Source organism: Diplotaxodon limnothrissa, linkage group LG19 (assembly GCF_057381915.1).
Source record: "Diplotaxodon limnothrissa isolate DT_005_m linkage group LG19, D_limnothrissa_male_GT1.1, whole genome shotgun sequence".
Classification (NCBI taxonomy): Eukaryota; Metazoa; Chordata; class Actinopteri; order Cichliformes; family Cichlidae; genus Diplotaxodon; species Diplotaxodon limnothrissa.
Genome location: NC_140614.1, coordinates 18,263,395 through 18,282,254, shown reverse-complemented (window position 1 = coordinate 18,282,254; position 18,860 = coordinate 18,263,395). Strand labels below are relative to the sequence as shown.

The window sequence follows — 18,860 nt, the reverse complement described above, 5'->3', positions numbered from 1 at the left end:
TCTCCTTCAGTGGAGCTATTCATTGGCCAATGACACAAGGGCTGAGCTTCTGTTGGGTGGCTCCCAGGTAAAAGAGACTGCTGCTGAAAAGGTTGACTTTGCCCTGCAAAAAACTGCTCTGTGCTCAGGCATTCATTTAGCTGGTTTTGTAAGGAACACTCCAAAGTGAAAATGATCATGGATACTACAAAGCTGCTACAGTTATGTTATGAATATATGTCACAGTTTCTACCTGCCTCACCCCAAACGGTCACGGCACATTGCTGTGCCTCCCTGAACCCAGTTCTGCTGGAGGTTTCTTCTTCTTAAAAGGGAGTTTTTCTTTCCCACTGTTGCCAAAGTGCTTGCTCATAATATGATCATATGATTGTTGGGTTTTTCTGTTTTCTTTGTATTATTGTAGGGTCTTTACCTTACAATATAGAGAGCCTGTTGTTGTAATTTCTGTGCAAAATTTGTTGCCCATAAAGCCTAAAAGTGTTTCAACACACGCACTTTCAACATTCTGAGCGAATCACTTTGGGTTTTTGTTTATAGTTGCCCTTTTGCACAAAATCATTTAATGCCCAGTCAGACTGGCTCAGATGTTTGTGTTCACACCAGCAGGTCCGCCTGGTATGCATGTTTGAAAATCATAGAAGTATATAAAAGATAAAAATAGCAACCTGGAGGTCACACAATGGTTTGTAAAGTCCCAGTACGAAGCCCCAGATTGAGCATTATTGTAGTCGGCATCTCTGTTTTTTGAGCCCAGGTATCACAAGCGAGGCATCGATGTGACTGAGAAACTGAGGGACTCTGCATTCTCAATTCTAAAGTATACACTGCTCCTTTTTTGACTCCAGTGGGGACCATAATTTGCAAAATGAGCACTTGAAACTGGTGATTGAAGCCAATAACCTCATCAGAAAAGTGTCTACCAAAGTCACAAATCAAGGTAGCAGAGGACTGTTTTCCCATAGATTTCTAAACAACCAGATTTAGTTTTTCCCGTCCAGAGGATTCATCCTCTGAAGGCCATTGGAAATGACATTTTCAATGACATCTTCTAACCTTAGAAAACACATTGAAAGATGCTAAGATATTTCACTGGTGACCACGCTGCTTTGTTATACATTTCATTGAAGTCGAATGTCAAAAGATCACCAATTTCAGTGGCAAACCTTTCAGTTGATGCTTCATAAAAGCTTTAAGCTGCTGGTGGTGCAAATGAATACTCAGGGAATCTAAACATTATATTCTTATGTTCTGGGGAAAAGCTGTAGCATATTTTAATGCACTCAGTCCACTTTAATCAAAATTGTTTTACATTCATGGCATTCAAAATCTCACCAAAATATTACTCATGCAATGAGCAGAAATATATTTAACCGAGGTACTATAGTTGAGATAATTTAGACTGAATCAAAGTGTTAAACTAACTTATGGTCTGACCAACAAAGCATCCAGCACTGCTTCTGAACCCAGCTGTTAGGGCGGCTAAAAAATGTATAGTTAAAAACAGTGAGTGCACTTGTCTTTGTCTCATATTGTTCGAATGTTCTGACTTTGAGTTAACAAGGTAGAGCTTGAATGCTGCAGAAAAACATTGGTCAAACATAGACGCAAGCAGAATGAAAAGCACTGAGCCAAAAAGCAATGTTCATGTGTTGCAATGTGTGTGTCTGTGTGTGTAGACATGAGAGTCTGTACAGACTCTTCACTGAATTGATTTTACACGCTCTGCTGAAGGCTGTGTGTGCCAAAAGAAATCTATGTGTATTTTTTTTTCATGAATAGGATAAGCCCTGCGGAAAATGTACAGATTTGATACATGGGGAAAAAAAACAGCAAAAAACAAAAGATGCAATAGTCACAATCTAGGCTATTTGAAAGCTAAGATTGAACATCTGATGAGATGAAGTGGGGGGAAATATCCATCTATATGCCCTCTAGATCAGTCTGTATGGAAGTCACACATCTTTCTTAGGGCTTTAACCACAGGGGGTAGCTATCATGGTCTCAACAATAGTCCCCAGTTCAATCTGGACCTTATAATCCAATTATTTTGTCACAACACAGTGGCTAAACCTGTGTCAAAAGATTAAGCCTAACCTTGGCTGATGATAAAACCAGTCACCTTTAATAAATAAAAATTGATACCTTCCATTTTTGAAAAGAGCTCATATCTGTAAAGGAAGCAATTTATAATCGTATTACCTTAAGATATTAGGACTTGATTCAATATCAATGTTAAAAACTGCAGATTAAAAATATATTGGATTAGCATTAGGATTTAGCATTTTGGAGGTATTCATGTGTCAGCGTGTCCAAGTCAATGCTGAAAATACAGTCAAAATAGCTTAGACATAAATATTATAGAACACTATGCCTTTTATAAGAAAATGCTACTTCTTTCTGCCTATTGATTAATTTACTCAAATTACAGCTTGTTAAATTAAACGGGCAGTGTGTGGGTTTACGCATGAAAAAAAATGAAAAGAACAGCTTGTCCTTAAATTAAATCAAAGAGTCCATAAAGAGAACTTGCAATCCACGGGGCCTACTTTTAAAATAGTTGCTCTGCAAACGGAGCTTCTGTTCTCTGATATCTAACGTCTCAGCAGGAGGACCAGTAACTTTGATCTCTCTGGCAAAGAATGGTAATTTGAGAACGTTTCAAATATAGTATCAAATACATTTATCAGACTTCCAGAGTTAACAAGCGGCACTTACACAAAAAATAAGATAAAAGTTGACCAAAGTCCTTTCCTGGAATGTCAACAAGTACTCTAATGTTTCGGTATTGTGGCCTTCATCAGAGGAAGGTTGTAACATCAGCGTGGTTGGACAGTCGTGGCTATGAAAAATTCTCACTATAAATCTATTTGTCAGCTTTTTGACAGGCTGCCTTGTGAGCTGTGGAACTTGATGATTTGATTTAGTATCTAAGGAACTGAGGGCTCAGTGAATCATCTTTTACTTCCAATTCTATCCACAACATTATGGAAACCAACAGGTTTTAAGAGCTGAACGATGGCCGGGGACCAGGATTGCATGATTTCCGGTTTTGGCCATTCAGTCTCATGTATATCCAATTATTAGCCAGTCTTCTCATGGATCTGCAACATGCGCAGAGCAGCACAGGAAATAGTCACATGCAGACAGTGCTTGCTAAATGTTTGTAACAACGAACATAATTATACACTTAAGACACCTTCACCTTGCTGAACATGGATATTTTAGGTAAAGGGGGTTGTACTGTAGGGATGGGAATTAATACGAATTTAGTGATTCCATTATCAATATCACTTATCCATTCTCTTTGGCTCATTATCACCATCATCTCTAAGCAGCACATCAAAGACATTACATTTCATGCAAATAATTACAAGCTGTGTGGTCACATGTTTGTGAATGTTAGAGGTATTTCCTGTCTTTGTAGTGGTCAGTGTTGAGGTCATTACTCAAACAAAGTAAAGTAAAAAAGGTATTACACATTTTACACAAAACACTTTTCTTAAAAGTAACAAAGTACGTTTCTTAATTACACCCAGAAGAAAGACATTCGTTATACTACTCTGTTACGTTCCCCCCAAAAGGGTCTAGGCATGCGAGTGAGGGGACCAGTAACAAATGAGTCCAGAACAGAATGAAAGGAAAACAGACCAGTGTTTTTAATAAATAAAATAGTCTTTATTATAGATCATCTTAACATAAAGAGCCGGCAACGCCGTTTTACCAATAACACTTGGAAAAAGAGAAAAAAGGTTGCAACAACAAAGAACACAACAACCAAACAAAAACTCCACACCACGAGGAGGCACTTCCAGGGGCCCACAAGCTCACCCTGTCACTAACAGCAGCTGGCTTACTGCTGCCAAGGCCCACAAGCCCACACTACTCACGTAAAGCAGCTATGCTGTTTCCACAACTCCACACTTCAGGCAGGCTAACTACACACAAAACAGAGACACCAGAGAACACCCCACACCCTGCTCACAGCTCATCCCCAGCTTATATGACCTCCGAGAGGTGATTGCTGACTGGGCCCAGGTGGTAAATGAGGAGAGAGAAGAGCAAGAGAGAGACAGAGGGGTGGAGCAAAAGAGGAGGAGGCGGAGAAAAACACCACACCCACACAAGGGCAGTATCAGGAGGCCCAGCTAGGGCCGTAACATACTCGTTATGTTACTTTCATGTTACTCTCTGAAATGATCTGAAACACACTCAGATGAAAACCAGCACATACTCAGCATTTACTCAGCTTTAACATCATTCTGGGTTCTAGGCTAGCTTAGGGTTTGCATGTTGTCTATGCAGGTGCTTGCAAAGAACTGAAGGTGTGTTAGCATTATAATGCAGTTGTTTTCATCCTGCAGCAGTCTCCACGTTACTATCACACTCTCGTGTTTTTGTGCAATAAAAACAAAAGTAATGTTCATATCCAACCTGTAGTCTGCACCACTATTTTCATCCTCTGACACACGAACTGAAATTAGCTGATCATAGCAAGAGTGCAAGAACCGATAAGCGGGATCGACAGGCAGGCAGACTAACGATTCCAAGGAACTGTTCTCCTGGGAACATTCTCAGTTCCCATCCCTAGTGTATTGTAAGTCATTTTCAGTTAATTACCTTTTTCTTATACCTCCCTCAGCAGGAGAGCTTTTTTGTAAGAACATTTTGTAACTTAAAGCAGTTTGGGGGAAACTGAAGTTCACTAATTTCTTTTATTATAAAAATAAAATGAATAAAAAGTTGACTTTTGTTTATGTAGCGCAAACAAGAAATCTGGAATGTGGAATAATCCGTTTAAGCCGGTCAAATTTAGAAAAGAATAAAAAATAAATAATCTGAATTGGCTAATAAAATTATAACTGGAGCTGCTGACGCTAACATCAATTTTCTGCTTTCTGTACAGCCCATAAACTATACTTTAAAACTTCCAAGCTTACAAAAAAAGAGCGTTTTATCATGTTTTCCTGCTTCTATTGACTGTAGACAGATGACTCTACGATTACAAAACAGTAAATCAAATGCTTCCTATTCGATCAAGATTAATTTAAGCACACTTTTACTTTAAAGCTCTCATGTTTACTGCTAATTTCCAAATTTTAAAACAAAAACGATAATCTGATAAAATCCTGATCCACACACAGTGCCTGAACTAAAATGAATTCTTTCAGAAATGGGGGCAAAGGAAGCACTGTAGGAATATACAATATTAAAAACTAGTGTGTCTTTTAATATTTAAAGCATGTCAATTTGTTCTGATAGCCCCCCCAGTAATCTGACCCTTTAAAGGGACAGCTCACCAAATGTTAAAAAGTTCTCCCTGGTGAGAAAAATGGAAATAATTTGGCTGACAAGAAGGAATCTAAAACTATAACTCACATGTAATATTTAGAATCACTATTTTTTTGTAAATGAAGTGGCCCGATTAAATTCAGCGTAGGAAGGCCCATTCTGAGCTAGGAAACCCAGTGTTTTCATTTTAATTTATCCAGAAATTTAAATAAAACTGCTTTATAAAAACTCTATAGTGTCAGGCTCCATCTTATGCAGCACCTTGCAAGCTGGGTTGTAACATATTACTCAAGAGAAACAACATAGTTCATATAATAACAGCAATCGGAGTATATTTGCCTGTGTAGCACAGTACATATGTTGAGCATAAGGAAAGAACTCAACAAAAAATAAGTGTTTTCCTTAAGAACAAAATGTGCACCTAAATTGGGCATCTTCACACTGAATAGACCCAAGTTGACAGAATTATGTCTTCCTGTGCCATCCGTCTGTACCATCTTCGATCCAATATTTATCTTAGGCCAATAAGAGAGGGACTGGCATCTGAAAATGCAAGATAATTATATAGGCCAAGAGAAGATATTTGTTTTTACGTCTTAAATGTGATTTTTATAGATGCTGGCAACCTGATCCAATAAATCGCTGTAGACTTGAAAGTGTGAGGCATTAAAAAACTCCCAAGTATTAAATTAATCTCTGTTAGTCGCTAATTCAAGTGTGGGCTCACACCCTGTTTCGCCCCCGGAGAGTGCCAAGTGTAAGATCATGCTAAATTGCTCTTGTCATGTGTTGAAGACACTTGGCATTCTCAGCCCAGTGTATTTTCCTTCACTGTGATCTGTGCGGTTTGTGTCCAACACAGAGCAACTTGTTGACAGAAATAGCACTTTTCTGACTACTTTTAATGTGGTTCACCAATCCACCGTGAGGGCTGAGACCGCTGTCCCATCTAAGTCTTGGCATTTGTTTCATACATCAGCTAGTGTTTAGGAATAGCCAGCACCCCTTTCCTTCATCAGTCTCTGGTTGCAAACAATACCCTGCACATGAAAAGCATTCCCAGACCTGTCAGTGAGCGCTGCCGATAATAAACTCCAATAAAAGCTGGAACCCATTATTCCCAACAGCAGGAAGGAAGCGGGAGCAACAGTTGGTACACTATGCACAAGTTGACATAATGTAGCTTTATGGGCCATCTGAGTTTCTTTGTTAAAACAGTAACAGGGGACGAGTTGGAGCAGCAGATAGGAAGCGCTCATCAATGCTTGGCATGCAGTATTACCAGAGGGTAACGTAATGCTGGGAATGTTTCCTTTTCCTAGATGGGAGAAGTCGAACACTTAGATTGGCTTCACACTCCATTTTTTATGGGAGTTGTCCTGATACAATGCCTCATTGTGTAAGTCCTCATCTTCTCTCAGGAGTCTTAATTTTTTGGGAAGGTGGCCGGGGGGGCACACACACGTTTACACGTTCGTGTACATGTTTCTTATTGCTACTAAATAAAGTAAAAAGATTAAAACCAAGGCTAATCTATTCTGCACTTTTCCCTGAGCACAAAAATACGATGTAATCATAAAATGTCCTATTTTTAGGGATGCAATTTTCTGATACAGAGTACTGACCCGATCCCAGCTGGAAAAACACTGGTTACTTTATTTAAAATAAACAAATAATGCATCCATTCGAGCCTTTTGAAGAGTTTTGGTGATATTAACTATAAAATAGAAAGGTATGCAATACAGACTGTCTAAAAAAAAAGAAAAAAGAGTTTACGCTCTAGTTATGGTGACTGAAATTTGAGCATTTGATTAGTCCTGTTAATTAGCAATAATTATCTGGTATCTATAAGTGTAGCACACTAGCCAGGTTTGCAAGCTTTAATTGAAAAATATAAAGGTGACACTACACCCTATAATCCAAATACGGTCCCTTTAGCCTTTAGAAATCAACATGACAGTGACCAAAATGCTAACAATGAGGCTTCAAAACAAAAATCAATGTGTAATGTGGCTACATCCATTTTTATTTAGGTCTTTGGGTGAGTCACTTGTCCACTTTGGTGTTTTCACGATATTTATTGACAAATCAAAAAATATAGAATATTTTAAACACTTGTGCCTTCAGCCTTTCAAGTCCACAACCCCAGATTCTACTCAGGCATCTCTCTTGAATCTGTACAATGCCCGCAGCGTAAACAGTTAAACGCTTGCTCCAAATTAAAAGGGTGGAAAACAACAGTAATACACTGGTGAGTTACCTGTTTTACCAAAAGAGACCAACAGAAATTAGTTTAAGTATGGGTTTGTCAGACAATACGTCTGTCTTTCTTGCCCTGCATGAATACAAGATGAGGTTTATCAAAAATTAAATATCTTACTCAACTGGGGTAATTGAGAGGCAGCTAGACTTCCACCAGCACTATCATTAGCTGAACTATCATTACAACTGGAGCAAAGGGGACAGATGAATACACTAAATAGCTATATTTATTTCCTGACCAGAATAGCCTATTTAGTTTTTTTTTTTTTAATATTTTCTCAGTTACAGGTGACACAGTCCAGTCCAATTAGAGGGAACAGAGCCAAACGAGATATCCTTACACTTCAACAGTTCCAAAATATGTGGGATTTCCAGAGAAACAAGAAAGAGCCAACCTTTGAACCGCACAGCAGAGTACTGCAAAAAGGTTAAGTGGAAACATGTTGAAGCCGTGTGCAGAGAGGCTATCACGGCTAACCCATGCTCTCAGGCATATGTAGAATGGGAAAGATTCAGAATGCAGGGGAACTCCCAAAAGTTTCGTACCTGCACGCATCACTGGACAAGTCTAGACCAGAGAAATTATTACACACAAAGAAAGGGGGAAACAGGGGCCAACAAATGGTAGCATTAGTTGAGTAAAAAAGAGAGGAACCATTAGAGATGACTGTTCTTACATGGTGCAAGCTCACTCCCCGTATCACAATAGGTTAAAGAAGATAAAGAGTTTTGTTATTTCATTGGCCAATGACACCTTCAGATTTGCTTTTGCTGTCGTAAATGGACAGAGTAGGGAAGCCGATTACTCGTGTAGCTGAATGGGTTAACAGATGCAGAGTCTAACAATACTGTCTGCAGCCATCAGTGGTGAAACACACCAAAACATTTTTGCCCCACAGTGGGTTGTCTTGCTCCATCTGATGTCAGTATGAGTGAACGGGAACATTTTGTGCTGTTTATTCAAATCACTGTCAGTGATCTGAGAAGACCATGATTTATATTTTCTGGGGCCAAAACACAGAGAACCTTTTAAGGCTTCTCATGTTGCAATATTATTATTATAATACCTATAACTCACTCTAGATGTGGGTGTGCATGCTGACTATGTACAACAAATTATGTGAAGGGAATGGGTGGTAAAGAATTCAAGATTACAGAACAGCGCACCACAATCACAGATCAGCCACAAGCAAAATGCAGCATCACGACAATCATACCCAGACATGCTACAGCATGCGCACTGAATACACAACTTCAAACTCTTACCCAATCAGCTTCAATGCTTTTAAAGTTTTTTTCCTTATCTTTTGTTTTTTTCAGAAAAGGGAGGGGGGGGGGGCATTCCATACAAACATTTGTACAAACACTGAAGTCCAGTGTGTTGCCATCACTTGGTGAATTAGGGAAGAAAAAATGTATGATGCAACATAACCTACGTAAGGAATTAAAATGGTATTGCTCTCCACCTTCCCTCCCTTCCGCTCTCTGTCTTTGTCATTTCCTCCTTTCTGGTCATTTTTCCCAGCAACCCGTGGGCAGACCTATTCCGCTGTATTCCTGTCACCATGTTAGGTTAACACGTCTTTCCAAACTCCACTTCTCTGAGCTCTCCACCCCTGCTCTAAACACGATCCGCTATCACAGATAAGCCAGAAACTGATCTTCTCTTGAAATCTTGATAAGAAATTTATTTTAAGTGCTTTTATGTTTAATCTTAAGGTGGACATGACCATAACAGCAGCGTTTAGATCTTTTTTTACTGGTGTGGGTTTTTTTTAGAACTAGTCTTCGTTCTGATCTCGCCAGTCTTAGAGAACTGATTATTAGGCACCATTGCTAAGAAGATGAGGTCATTTCAGTCAGAAGAAAATCAGACAAAATCTTTGGGCTGCTTCTGACAATCATTGGTGAACTTTCCATTGTTGTCACTTGTAAAGTTGCTGATGTTAACGGTTCCAACTCTAGGCCAGTAAATTAGAGCCCCAAAATTCAGAATGGGCATCTCAAGACAAACACTAGGAACTATTCAAGTATTCTCTGAAGATTGCCCCCAGGACTAACCCATTCTCAAATGACTGCACTTACTTATGGCACACTTATGACTTGCTGGCTTTTCTACGAGAATTTAGTCTTTGAAGGAATTGTAGTTATCTTTGGTTTTGCAAGTTTATTTTCTTTATTCAATAGCATGTTCTTTCATGATAATTCGTAGTAATGACATGTTGATTTTAATGGAACTTTCTGTTAAGAAAAATTAATTTAAAATACTTGGGGCACTTGCACTGCATTTGTGGAAAGGCAGTAAATGTGCTTCTAAATATAAATAACAGAGCATTCCTTTCCTGTTTTGGTGCAATCTCTTACAAGCATCAAGCAGTTAAGTTTGTCCATCTTTGGTCAGTAAAGGGACTCAATTATTGTGACTGTAGATGGACTTTTGCGCTAAGTAAACTGAATCAGGATACACAATGCCAAATTGGTCTCACAACGTTGAGATTGCTTAGAGCAATCTCAATCATCTGAGGTCCTTAGGAACAACAACAACAATAATAATAGTAATAATAATTATTATTGGGAGAGGGCAGATTATTGGCCAGTCATCTTAAAACATCACAAACGATTACAGGTTAATGCAATGAATCTAATATCTAATATCCAATGAAAAGCCAGAAACCAACAGGGCATTATTTTGTCAGACCATATGTCAAAATGAACATACAAAGTACAAAATATGCAAATCTAGTAACAAATACACATAATTCCAATAAAAAAAACCCTTCACCTCTTGATGGAGGTCAGACAAAGCTTCAGTCCAGATTGCTGGCTGCATTAAATGTTAGTTGTATTCAAGTGTATTACTTTTGTTTATATCTATATTGCAGTGTATTGAGGCCACCCAAATAAGCCAATTCAGTTAAGGATATTTTAGGGTGTTTTAGTCATCTCCATAGTAAAGTCAAAGTGGCGTGTTATACAGTCTCGACATGCTCGCCATAGTATCAGTAATCTCCGATAAGCCTCCTTCCCAATTAAATCTTTAGGTTAAACAGTCATGAATGTGTCAGTGTGGTTAAGTGTTGCGGTGGCAATCATAGGCCGACTTAAGATTTATCTCCATGTTGAAAGGAACAATGGCTCCCTCTGAGCCCAAAATAAACCCATTAGACTGGCAGATGACTTTCCATTGCTTTGACATACAGTAATTAGAGTCATGAAACTAGTATGAGGGCTAACATGACTGACCAGTTAAAAAACAACCCACTAAGAGTTTCAAAGCATGCTGAGGCAGGGAGCAGCCCTGGTGGCCAATTAGCAATGGTCTGGATGCTATTTAGCCTACATCTGTAGTTTCCAGTCAACCCTTGCACCCTAACAACAATATAACAGCGAACCTCAATAAATTTGTGACAGACTTTTCTCATATTCTCATGGAACTGTTCGGCTATAAATGGCTTATTTGTGGGACATGTGGCCTCTCATCATCCAGCAGGGATATTTAAAGTCTCTTTCATTCATCATCCATTGTGGTTAAAACTCTTGGAAGGGCCTTTCTTAACAATTGCAGAGGTTTGAGGATTACTTTGTTATTGCTGCCTTTGTAGTCCATGTTTGACTTGCTATACCTTCTAAAGGTGGCAAGGCTCCTAGAGTTTCCTCAAGTAAGTACAACAGTCACTAACCTCTGCCAGAGGTCTCTTTCTGTTAAAACGGAACTCAAAGTGCTGCTTGCAATGGATTGCTTGGCCACTGGGGATCTGAGTCTAACATTTAAAAGTTTTAGGTTACCTTAAAGCTATAGATATCAGATCAGCTTCCAAATTGACAAGGTTAATAATTTGAGACTCCTCTTTGAATGTTGAGATGAAAACTAAAACAAAAGTTAATGATAACGTGCTGTCCATAGCAATAAGTCAGCATTGCTATGTGGATAAAACTGACACGTTTTGGCTAGAAAATAATTTGAGACGTTTTGCCATCAGTTTTTGTGAGTACTTCATGTGACTTTTTGCTGTTTTTAACAGAGTGAAAAGTTAATCCACCCATCTAATTTTGAATGCATGAGGGATCATAAGCACTGGTGAAAACAGCACAAATTAAAAAGCCCCAAACCTCATGCTTCAAGGGTCTGTAGCTTAAGAAGATAAATGTATATTGGTCCAATAGATATGTTATTGTACAAAAAAAAGCATTTCTAAGGAGGTCAGTTGGAAACTTCTCTCAGACTTGACCCTCAGTCGTAAGAGAAGTACAATCTGTCAAGAAAAATGATTGCAAAATTATGTTTTTGGATAAAGTCACCAAACTTTTCGAATGTTTTTACGAGATTTCACTGGTGATTCTATGTACATGCAGCTTTTGAAATGGTTCATTCATTTCATCTATTTAGATACAACTTTACTCCTTAGGTTTTTAGATGAACGGTTAAAATTGAGACCATTATAAAATGTTCGACGAAATGGGACAAGCCTTTAATAAGAGTTGAATTTCTTTTCCATAAAAACATCTTTGGGTGAGTGGACATTTTGAGACTTGCTAGCACTTCACAGTAACGAGAGAGCAGGCAACGATTTAAGCATGTATTATCGTCACCTCCAAAAGGAAGTTTTAATACATGAAGTTGTGGTGATAGGTTATCTTAGGCATGCTTTCACAATGATGTGATCAGGCTAAAACCGCAGTTAAGTAGGAGCCTAATTGTCTAAAAGGAAACATTTTCACTCAAGACTTTAGAATATGTTATGCAGTTTCTAACGTGCATATAATATTACCAAACCTTACTGATCATCTACTGTGTAGCACATGCATCATGTTTTAGTCCTCCCTTTTCTTTTGCAACAACAATACATTTCTCTGTCTAAACAGAAACATGGATAATAAACCTACTCAAGGCCTGGTGACAGCAGGGAAAAACACAAGCCTAAACAGAGAAGCTAATGATACCCTTGACTGGCTGTAAACAAGAGCAATGTGTTGCTGAGACATCAGGAATTCAACCAGCCACTGACAGAGGACCTAAAATTAGCCTAATGTTTACCCCCTGGATAACAATGGCTAGAAACATAGTCCACTTGAAGTAGAACTCACAAGCACCAAGAGATATTAAGAGACAGTGTCACACAAAAATGTTTTGCTCCTTATTATAAGTGCAAAGTTATTTATTTTCATAAAAATATGTTACTCTAATGATAAGTCACAGTTTTATATATCAAAATAATATTTTTCAGATAACAATCAGTTTTAACAATCTAAATTCCCACGGCCAGACGGTAAGAGATATGAGGGGGAAATTAATGAACTCCACAGAATCGAGTTTTTTAACACTGAGAGGGGGATGTACTTACTGAAAATATAGAGGAAAAAGGAGGGAGTGGGAATCTCAGGCAGAGAAACAGACGAAGGAGGATTATGAAAGCATGAAGTGCAAAACGCAGCAAGACTATAAGTGAGAAAATAAACAAGCAGTGGGCTGCCAAGCACTGGCTCTGCGGAGGTACTTCCCCTTATGTGCACAGCTGGATTTATGAGACAGTGAGCAATACTCCCCTCACTTCTCCCAGACTCTGACACAAGCAGGGGAATTTAGCAGCTCCATGCTAGTCTGCTTCAAAAATAGCAATGGATAACTACCCAGTAGTAGCTACAGAAATGTTTGCACATTTCCAGCTAGCCCTATTGGCATGTCTGTGTTGTGTTTACCATCATCTAATAACCCAACGCAAACATGCCAATAGAAATTACTTTTAAAGGAATCATTGTACAAGGTCAATGGTTTGATTAGTAGCAATTACCAAAGGCTGTGGAGATGACAGAATTATAGTCATATTCATTTATTTCAGAACACATTAAAAAAAAAAAAAAAGAAAAGAAAAAAAAAAACGGATGCTGCACAGTAGCTGAGCATGGGCCTTATGTAGGTACTGGATCCCTGTTTGGCTTCTTCCTTTTAGGTCAGGGGTGGGCAACTCCAGGCCTTGAGGGCCGGTGTCCCTGCAGGTTTTAGATGTGTCCTTGAACCAACACAGCTGATTTAAATGGCTAAATTAGCTCCTCAACATGTCCTGAAGTTCTCCAGAGGCCTGGTAACGAACTAATCATGTGATTCAGGTGTGATGACCCAAGGTGAGATCTGAAACCTGCAGGACACCGGTCCTCGAGGCCTGGAATTGCCCACCCCAGTTTTAGGTCCTTCTCCTTGGCCTCCTCCATTACCTTTTTTTAATGTATTAGGTGTGATTGCGTTGATTGCATCCTATGTTTGGATCAAACAAAATTAATTCATCTGGTGTGTTTTGGCAAATTGTTGCTGGGTTCTGTAATCATTTTTAAATTAAAAACAAAGCAGCACAAAAGCCAAATGGGTGCCTTGAAATTGAGAGATGATTACTCAGTTGGTTAAATATTTTTAAACAGAAAATATATTTTTGAATGTCACATACATAAACTGGGACAGTGATATCTGCTGTTACGTACAAATTAGATCTTGAATTGTTGAATGCCCCAGAAAGAACAACGCTACACTACAGTGAAAAGTTTAATGATAAAGTTTTTCTAGTGTATTGTACCCTGCTTTAGCCAGGCAAAAACATGATGACATGCACTATACAATGTGATTTACTGTGCACGAGAGACCCTAGGGTCAGAATGATATAAATTTAATCATCAGAGAGTGTATCTGTAGCTGCGTAGATGTAACCGCGCTGCCAAATTTGCTGTGGCCGTTCAGGCACGTTGTCACAATGAGGCACCCTTTTGCCATCTTGCCACAGTGCGAGTCGTTTGGCCTAATATTTTCCTTTAGTTGCCTCAGGAAGTAACAGTAAAACTAGGCTCCAATAGTTTGACCCTGGGGGATGAAATGCACAACCCTGTAAACAAGGAGCATGCCCCCGACTGCGCTCCTCTTCATCTCAGAGCCATGGGCTCTGATAACAGTGGCACAGTGGAAAATTAGTACACTGACCATAATACTTCACGGCATGCCCTGGCACCTGTGAAGCTCAGCCCACATATCAAGGCATTTGCTTGTCTCAAACTGCTCTGTAGCTATAACAGCTGTTTGGTAGTAGACATTCCATGCTCTACCTGGCTAGGTAATAATAATATTACTAATAATAATAAACTTTATTTGTACAGAACTTATATATATATATATATATATATATATATATATATATATATATATATATATATATATATATATATATATATATATATATATATATATATATATATATATATATTAGATAGAAAATAACATAAAAAGACAAAATATTAGACTATCCAAACACAGGAAATTAGATTGGTGTAATTATTCCACAATGTAATTTAGGAATGACATGCTAAACCAGTGACCAATCGAGCTGAGATAGAACTCCTAACTGTTTAATCAGCTTAACAATGTAAATATGAAAATTTCTACTTTTGCCATGTTTAACATACATTTTCATTTGTTTACAACTAAGTTGGCTGTTATAAGTTTATGTCAGAAAAGAAAAAACCTACAGAAAAAAATACTACAGACATTCACTCAAAAGTATGCTAATTATACAGAGTAGACTGTACAGTATGCTCTATGGGAAATTAGCTGCAACACTTCTGTTTGGAAGGAACAGCCAATGAGAAGAAAGCTGGTTTTAAGTGACAATGCCATTAAAAAAGCAAGGAAATGGGTTTCAGACAGAGCACAAATTGAGAAACTGCACCAAGGGCAGTATAGTATGATGAAATATTATTTTGAACTGTAACTCAAGCTCCTCAAGTAGGGTCCAGTATTAAAAAGCTAAAGTTAAAAAAGTTTAAACTTTAAACACTACCCATACTTTTATTCTGTTCATCTGCACACAGCGATTTCAGTGGGAGAAACATTTTATCACTCATCCAAGTGACCTAAGAAGTGATTAAACTTTTCTCCCACTGAAAATGCTACCATGCTGACAGAATCAACGTTTTGGGATTTCCTTACTTGGCTGATTGAGCACAGATCAAGACAACTTTAAACACTGCAGCTGCCATTGCCATAACTGAGAAAATAGAGCCTTTATAAACATTATCAGGATTTTTGCAGATTAGTGCAGTACAGTGATTCTTTACCATCATTACCCATTCTTTGCTCCAAGCCAGCGATCTTTGGGAAGACATAAGCAGCTTTTGTCGCTTGTATTTTAGTTTCTGAGAAATCTTTTAATGTTTGGGCGACAGAAATTTTAAACTTTCTGGTTTAATTGTGAAACCTTTAAGAATACATGTGCTGTAAAGCGCTCTTTCTGTAAAGTTACCCCATGACAGTAAGTCTGACCAAGTATTCATTTGTATCTTTCAAAATCCTTTGGGATTTACTGGAACTTACAGTGATGATGCAATTTTGTGGTGCTTTTATTAATATGCAAAACAAACAACCACACCTCATCTGAAACTACACAATGCTGATGCAATCTGTCCTTGAAAACCAGTTCTCCTGCTAGGCTCAAAACCGTTTGCAGCTGTCCACATACTTCTGTGTTGACATTGTATGGTTAAAAAAGAAAAAATGACTTCTTGGAACCATTTTCAAAGAGGAAAATTAATGACAATTAAACAAAACATGACTGAACAAATACCAAGAATGTCCAGGTAAATTTCCAGGAAGAAGAGCATTCACATGAATCTAATAAAACTTTAAATTACATTTTGTCCATCTAAAAAGAAGTACTCTCTTTATGAAAAAGGGCACATTATAAACATGGACAGTACATTTTCATTTGTTCAGACTAGCTGTCCAGTGAATCACAGATTCACAGAGATGATCAGATGTACAGATAAACAGCAAGTCAAAACAATTATAAGAAGTGTAATCACTACAACAGCTAAGGCTCAAGATCCACAGAAAATGCATAGTGTTTGTTTGCTTTTCTAAAATTTAGATGTACTATGAACTAAACCTCTCCTGGCCACTTCAGTCAATAAGGTTGTGACCATCCACCATTTGAAGAAAATGGGTCCTATATTTGACATGCAGAATTAATAAAAATGAATCAGAGGTGGATTTAGCAAATGCATGTTGTGGTGTGGAGCAGATGTGGTGATAAAGACTGTACTCACTGGAAAATTATATATATAAAAAAACCCTTTCCCTCTATTAAACATTTCACATTCTTCCATTCTACTCACTGGTAGTTCAGAGGGTTCAGGGAGAAACTCAGCATCTTCTCCAAAAATAAAATCTGGAGGCAATTCTGGATAGCGTGCATTGAAAATGATATCCCCTGCAAGAAAAGAGAAGAACGCGTTATTACTCGCTTTATTACAACAAATCTGAAATGTTTGCTTGTATTGCAGTAAGTGTTGTAAACAGCCACAATTTACCAAGGAAGTGAGTGAGCTTTGATCACATATAAGATCATTTCCATTCAGTTTTAATCAAAGTTGACTTGCTCTAAACAAATAATTAAAAAAGAAAAAAAAAATGCATCAATCTTCTATATTCTGTCTGGTATTAAGAAATGAAAGTATTTTTGAAGCATTACTGAAACCAGGAAATTGTGGTGGTTGTGTGGTTTTACTAGTTGCACTAAGCACACAATGTGCATTTAAGCTCTAGCGTCTTGTAGTTTAAGTGCCTTAAATAAGAACATTTCACATGCACCCTTGCAACCATTAAAAACCTTGGCACACCAGCACATTAGCAAAAGTTTTAAGATTATGCATTTTAATTGCATATTTGATTTAAATCCCATATCATGTACCCCATATGGTAAACCACACACTAAAAAAAACTTCAGGCAATACATCATCTTAAGTTTTTTGTTTTTTCTTTTGGTAAATGACAACCGGCTGAATGACAGTGCAAGCTGAATGACACATCCCATATTAAAAATAGCAATTACTTGTAATAATAACTCTATATTAAACATGTTTTGGTGCGTGATTAGCAACCTGCAACCCTGAGGCTAAAATATACAGTTCCCTTAATTCCTATGGGGACTGACTTTAAAAATGAGCCAATCCCTAGAAACTCTCATGTTAAAATGTTCAATTTTACAGGACAAATAAGAATAAACATCTTCACAGCCTGCTGCAAAACACTATTTTGAACTTTATGGTTAGTTTACCCATTTATATGGGATTTTCCTTAAACTTAAAATTGGGGCATAGCAGCTTTGATTGACAGGTGTGTTGGTATGGCCAGCTGTAGTGGATAGCTTTTGTGTTTGAGCCTTCAAATAATTTTAATGCAACTATCTGAAAGCAGTTTACTCTTCTGGCACGTGTAGTAACACATCATTAATGTAGTTGGTATTTCAGTTTTGGTGAGTGGCATTCTTCTTCTATACATGTTCTTTGGTGATTACCACTCTTAATGAGCAAAGGCAAGGCAACTTTCAAATGTACAGTAAGAAGAGAATCACTCTGCACACTCCTGTCCTATTACAATGATTACCTCAGATACCCACTGCACTCATTGTGTCACAGCTTTGCTATTCTACCGTGAAGCTACAGAAAACACCTACAAGTATACAATTAACCTTTAGACACATGAACTTAAAAAAAAAAAAAACTTTAAATATTACTCATATAACCAGTAGAATAAATGTAGGTGCACACAACAGCAATAAATTCTAGATTTAAAAAAAGATTATTTTTGCTTAAAGTAAAAAGGGAGAAAAACAAAATATTTCAGTAAAAAACATTATGTTTCATTTTTCTGAACTTATAGCGTTATATTCATCTTCTTTTGCCTGCTCCATTTCTAACTTTGCATGCAAACTTGCTCCACCCGAGCTGACGTCCATCTGACATACAAATCTTGCTGTTTCTCCTGGTAACTCCAAATGAAACTCTAAGCATCTTCATCTCTTCCAGCTTCCTGTTTTTTTTTTGGCTACGTTCACACTGCAGGTCTTAATGCCCAATTCCGATTTTTTGATCAAATCCGATTTTTTTGTCTGCTTGTTCACACTACAAATAAAATGTGACAGCAAACGCGCTCTAGTGTGAACCCTCAAAGTGGCCCGCATGCGCAAAAGAAGACGTCACACACAACGTGCTCCGTTTAGACCCAGACCAAACAGTATTGTTTGACTGATGGCCCTTAATATACAGACTTCGGACTTTACGTTTCCCAATTTTTGCTTTAAGTTATTTTGTTATTTACATAATAATGTAAATAACCTAATAATTATCCGTATTGCTGTTTTAGAGAGGAGCGGTGCTTCAAAGGATAGTTGCAGATTTCTGTCAGAATCTGCAGATTATACAGTACAAATAAAATGTTCACGTTGTCTTCTCAACAGTTTCCCTAACATCTACACTGGATGGCCAGGAAGCATTCG

The 18,860-nt window shown here is 37.9% G+C and overlaps 1 protein-coding gene across 1 annotated transcript in view; it reads right to left on the bottom strand.

Moving 5' to 3' along the window:
• Positions 1-18,860, bottom strand: part of babam2 (BRISC and BRCA1 A complex member 2) — a 118,700-nt gene that overhangs the window by 85,846 nt on the left and 13,994 nt on the right. Inside the window, exon 4 of the mRNA XM_085343003.1 lies at positions 16,699-16,793. Coding sequence (XP_085199129.1) covers positions 16,699-16,793 — 95 coding nt within the window. The remainder of the gene's footprint in view (positions 1-16,698; positions 16,794-18,860) is intronic.